This window comes from Cebus imitator, unplaced genomic scaffold (genome assembly GCF_001604975.1).
Source record: "Cebus imitator isolate Cc_AM_T3 unplaced genomic scaffold, Cebus_imitator-1.0 Scaffold703, whole genome shotgun sequence".
Classification (NCBI taxonomy): Eukaryota; Metazoa; Chordata; class Mammalia; order Primates; family Cebidae; genus Cebus; species Cebus imitator.
The window spans coordinates 159,016-164,464 of NW_016108018.1; the positions used below are offsets into that span (position 1 = coordinate 159,016).

General features: G+C 57.5%; 1 protein-coding gene across 1 annotated transcript in view; it reads right to left on the reverse strand.

Annotated features, from left to right (window-relative positions):
• Positions 1–5,449, reverse strand: part of CUNH13orf46 (chromosome unknown C13orf46 homolog) — an 18,754-nt gene that overhangs the window by 9,507 nt on the left and 3,798 nt on the right. The window contains exons 2-5 of the mRNA XM_037735003.1: positions 4,322–4,373; positions 2,765–2,933; positions 2,640–2,687; positions 1,518–1,565 (exon numbers count right to left, since the gene is read on the reverse strand). Of these exons, the coding sequence (XP_037590931.1) occupies positions 1,518–1,565; positions 2,640–2,687; positions 2,765–2,933; positions 4,322–4,373 (317 nt within the window). The remainder of the gene's footprint in view (positions 1–1,517; positions 1,566–2,639; positions 2,688–2,764; positions 2,934–4,321; positions 4,374–5,449) is intronic.

Sequence of the window (5,449 nt, forward strand, 5' to 3'; positions counted from 1 at the left end):
TGATGGTGATGGTGGTGGTGATGGTGGTGATGATGATGGTGATGGTGGTGGTGATAGTGATGGTGGTGATGATGGTGATGGTGATGATGATTATTATTAACAATGGTGATGATGGTAGTGATCGTGATGGTGGTGATGATGATGGTGAAGGTGATGGTGATGATGGTGATGGTGGTGGTGGTGGTGGTGGTGATGGTGATGATGGTGATGGTGGTGGTGATGGTGGTGGTGATAGTGATGGTGGTGATGATGATGGTGATGGTGGTGATGGTGATGGTGGTGATGGTGATGATTACTATTAACAATGGTGATGATGGTAGTGATCGTGATGGTGGTGATGATGGTGAAGGTGATGGTGATGACGGTGGTGATGGTGATAGCGAAAATGATGTTAATAGGGATGATGTTGATGGTGGTGATGATGGTGATGGTGGCGATGACGGTGGTGATGCTGGTGATGGTGGTGATGGTGATAGTGAAAATGATGTTAATAGGGATGATGTTGATGGTGGTGATGATGGTGGTGAAGGTGATGATGGTGAAGGTGATGGTGATGGTGGTGATGATGATGATGATGGTGATAGTGAAAATGATGTTAACAGGGATTATGTTGATGGTGGTGATGATGATGGTGAAGGTGATAGTGGTGATGATGGTGATGGTGGCAATGACGGTGATAACGGTGATGATGACTTTAGTGGTGGTGATGATGGTGATGGTGGTGATGATGGTGATGGTGGCGATGACGGTGGTGATGGTGATGATGATTATTAACAATGGTGATGATAACTGTGGTGATGACGATAGTGGTGGTGATGATGGTGATGAGGGTGATAGTGAAAATGATGTTAACAGGGATTATGTTGATGGTGGTGATGATGATGGTGAAGGTGATGATGGTGGTGATGATGATGGTGATGATTGTGACATGATAACGACGTGTTGGTGGTGATGATAGTCGTGGTGGTTATGGTGATCATACCTTCTACTGAAGCTTTCCTGGGTATGAGGCACTGCTCTGAGAGCTTTGCCAAACAACCCTGGGATGTGGATACTAATATGATTCTTATTTTATAGAGGAGACAACTGAGGCACAGGGAAGTATGATGAGCTGTTTGAGCATTTACTGACAGAGCTACACATCTACCAAGGCCCAGTTTCTGAACTTCCAGACCTGGGCCCTTTTCCCAACCCCAACATGATTCCATAAGAGGTTCTGAGGACCCTCAGGAATCCTGTAGGTTAACCCCGGGCCAAGAATCTCCGATAGTGCTGAAGTGTGAGTGAGTTGGACTGTGGGAGGGTAGGGAAGAGGCAAGGGTATCCTCAAGTCACTCAAAACCAATCCTCAGCGTCATGGAGCTCTCCTGGAGCTGCTGGCCCAGGTCTCTGCCTACCCCTCCAACACACGCCCATGTGGGGCAAGCTCCCAGAGAAGCGTCCCAAGCCCTGCCCGGCAGCACAGGCCCTTTCCTCGTGACTTTGGCCCTGCTTGTCTAGGGGGTTTTCATTTTTACCTCCTCAGCATGGTCTCCCAGATCAATCTCCACAAACACAGACGGTTTCTGCAAATGGAAACCAAAGAGGTGTGGATGGCAGGCTGGGGTGAGCTGGGGAGGAATGTCAATTCCCTGGGAGGAGCAGTGGCTCCTGGCCCTTGGGGCAGCCAGGGCGGACCCTGGTGATGGCCATCAGGACCCCAGATCCTGGCAATGCTGAACAGGGGCTCCTGGGACGCTGGGCAGAGCTGATGGCAGTGTGGACTGTGAGGTGCCCATGGCCAGCTCTGGCAGTAGAGCTGGAGGAGAGATATGGCTTTCCACCCCCTCCCCACCCAGCCTCCATCAGGGCCCTGTGACCCCAGAGGATCTCCTCCACCCTCACCCTCTGAGAACTGGGGCCTCCAGGAGATGGGGCAGTTCCCAGAGCTAGGGGTCCTGGCCACTCCCACCGCAGCCCTGCTCAACAGGGCAGCACTCCTTTCCCACAGCCTGCCTGTGGGCCCCATTCCTCATGGAGGACCTGGAGACCCCCCACCCAGGATGTGAACGGCTTCAGTGACTCAGACTTTTGCTGCCCAAGGCCTCTGACTGGGCGCCCGGGCCAGCCCAGAATGTGTTTCTGATGGGAGCACTTGAGTCAACTCTGAGGACAGTGTCTGGGGGAGGGGGAGGGACTTCCCAAGAGCCTGGAGTGAAAGCCAGGCCCGCCTGGCAAGCAGCATGTCCAGCTGTGTCCCCGTCCCCGCCACGCGGCTGAGAGGGAGAACAGACGCCACCTTCCTTCACGCGGTGCCACGGGAGAACCCCCATGTGACGCGTCTCTGGCCAACACATCGAACCTGGGGCTCTGGGGTTTTCCTGGGCCAGGGTCCAGCTGAGGGCACCTCCTCTCAGGGCCTTGCATACCTTTAGTGACTGCACATTTGGCAAGCTGGGGTCAGGCTCCCTGGGGTGGGGCAAAGAAGCTCAGAGCTTGGCCCCAAGCCTCTCTGGGGTAGCGGGGCCCCACCCAGCTTCACAGCCTGGGGCTGCTGAGACTACCCCCAGGCCCCATCCCGGGCAGGTCCAGGCTCCAGCAGGACTCCCACCTGACGGGCCTCCCATCTTACTTTCGTTACTAAAGGGAAAAGCTCTTGCCTCTTTTTCCTGGAGGTCATTTAGCTTTATGGACTCTGCCTCCTGTTCCTGTAAAGACCGAAGAGGTAAGTGAAGGCCGGGCTCCCGGTCGGGAGGACAGACATGCACCACTCCTCAGGCCTGACCTTGGCCTCCTGCCAGCCTCCATCCGCGTGCGTGCCTTCCTGCGCCTCCTGCGTGCTGGCCTCCGAGCCGCTCTTCTCCGTCTCCGGGTCCCGCTTTCCACTCTCATGACCCAGCTTCCCCAGGGCGCCGAAGGGGCTTTCCTTCTTGTCTTGTGCTAGGTCTGCCCAACTGCAGGAGGTGGAGGGAGAGTGGCAGACAGCTGCAGACGCTCCGGGTCTCCTCTGGGCGTGTCTCCCTGGGCTTGAGGCTGATGCCCGGGGGGCTGCGGGTGCCTGTGAGGGGCCCTGACCTGGCCCGGAGGTCTGGCTCGGATGGGCCCCCCAACCTGGCCCTCCTGGCTCCCTCTGCTGACCCATCTTGGCTGGAAAACTTACCCTGCACCACCAGGGCCTGGACTGGCAACGAGTTTACCTACAGCCAACCTGGGCTTATTTCAGAAAGCAGGGTCTAACCTTGCTCAAAGAGCCAAAATCTGGTGAGAAGATGCAGCCACCCTGCGGTGGATCCACAGCTCACTCCCGATGGAAGCCAAATGGGCCACGGCAGCCAGCGGGCTGGGGGTCCGTGGATGGACCCCCTGTTACTCACACCCACCTGGTGACCCCTTCTGAGGTCCGCTGTGGTGTATGGCCTGGGGCAAGAGGAAAGTAGCCGGCAGTGAGGACAGGGGCTCCTCCACCATCTGCAATGGTGACTTGGCCAAGGGTGTTGATTGGCTTGGCCAGTGTGAGCAGACACTTTGAGCTGTGCCACCTGAAGGAATGTGGTCTTCCCAGCTCAAGTGCCCTCACCAAGGCCGTCGGCTTCCCTGAGCCCCACAGGGTGGGAGGTTCCCACGCCTTGCACGTCCTCTCTGACGCATGAGCCCCTCACTCTCACCGACTGATTGCACCTGTGGCCACTGGCGGCCAGACACCATCCTTGGTCTCCACTCAACGGGAGCCGTTTGTAAAGAAGGATCACTTGGCCCTGCCTTGTCCATGGTGCTGGCAGATCGACTGTTAGATCTGAGACAAATTCTTGAGGTATGTAATAACTTTTAAGGCCCCTTTGATGGCAGGAGGGTGAGTGGGTCTTGGACCAGAGGTGGGGTGGAGTGTCCAGCTGAGGTGTAGGGAGGCAAGAGCTTGCGGTGCGAAGTGTGGACGTGCCGTCCAGGGCCCGCGCCCCTCTCCCTAAAGGGTCACCAAGTTGTTTATATCTAGCGTGGGCCCAGCCGTCCACTAGTGAAACGACGCCTCCTTCCCCACAGGGCCACGGGGTGTCTAGTGAGAGGCGTGCAGTGTGACTCTCAGGCCAGGGCCCCCCAAGTCCTGAGGATCCCCTCCCCTGGCCAAGGTGGGCCTTGTTCCCACATGGAATTGCTCTCCAAATAAGGAGGATCTCCCAGCCCTCCCACCCAGGCCCTGGGCGGGTCTTCTCAGGACCCAGGGCTCCCTTGGGCCCCTTGTAAGTGTCCACCTGATGCCCGGTGTCCCCCACGTCCACTCTCCTGTGTCCACCTCACTTTTCCCAGCTCTACCTTCACCCAGGCAAGCACCGGACCGGCTGCTTACCAGCTGGCATCTTCTGCGTTACTGCTTGGGCCCTTCCCCTGATCTTCAGACTCTGGAGAGGAAGGACAGAGCCTGTCAGCACCATCAGCACAGTCGCACTGCAGCTCCGGAGCCCGGGGTCCGCCCTGAGCCGCCCACAGCTGCCCACAGCAGAGCTCAGCCCTCAGCCATGGCTACAGCTAACCTGAGTTCCTCCCCCACCCGTGCCCATGCCCAGCCCCTCCTGTATTGGCCATCGGCACTTTCCACAGCCTCGAGCCGGGTCTTGAACCTCCTCCAGCTTCTCCCTCCAGGACTCAGGTGAGGCATGGCCAGCTGCCTCACAGGAAATGCCTGAGGCTCCGGGACCTCTTGAAATTCCTCTGTCCCAGCACAGGTGGCTGGAGGTAGCTGAGCAGGAGGATGGGAGAAGCCCCCCCAAGACCTGCCCCTGCCGGTTACCACCCCTACCAGGCTTCCTCTCACGGACAAGTGGGACTCAAAGCCCCACTTGGCTTGTCCAGAAAAACCCACCCATCCTCAATGCCTCTGGGCTGCCCCAAGGCACGTTGCCAGAATGTCTGTAGTCGGCTTTCTTCGTGACACTCACGACCCAGCTTCCCAAGAGCGCCGAAGGAATTTTCCTTCTTCTCTTGTGCTAGACTTTCTGTTTTGTGAGGATTTTGGTGTGAGAGACGATGGGGACCCGGGAACGTCAACTCCGGCAGGAACCAGGCCCAGCTGTTGGCCGCTGGCCTGCACCCAGCACCCACTGCTCCCTGGCACACTCTGTTCCAGTGAATCACTGCGTTCTCTGTCCCAGGAGCTTGCACACCAGCACAGCCTTGTAAGGAAGTCACATGCCAGGGGATTCTCCAAACCCTGGGTCCTCAGAGAGCCTCAGAGCGAGCAGATTCCAGACCCACGGGGCCTCTGCCGTGTCGGAGCCAAGAATGGTGGTGGAGACTCACAAGTCTGTGAGGGGTGAGGAGCTGAGTCCCTGCAGAAGTCAGTCCTGGGCAAGGCCATGACTGACTCTACCAGCAATGCCCGGCCATTTCCTTGGGTCACAGGGCTGGAAATGCCTCCTGCTCTTCTTAAGCAGAATCTCAGTTGCCTGCGGGCAGCCACCAAGCTCCCGGGAGGATG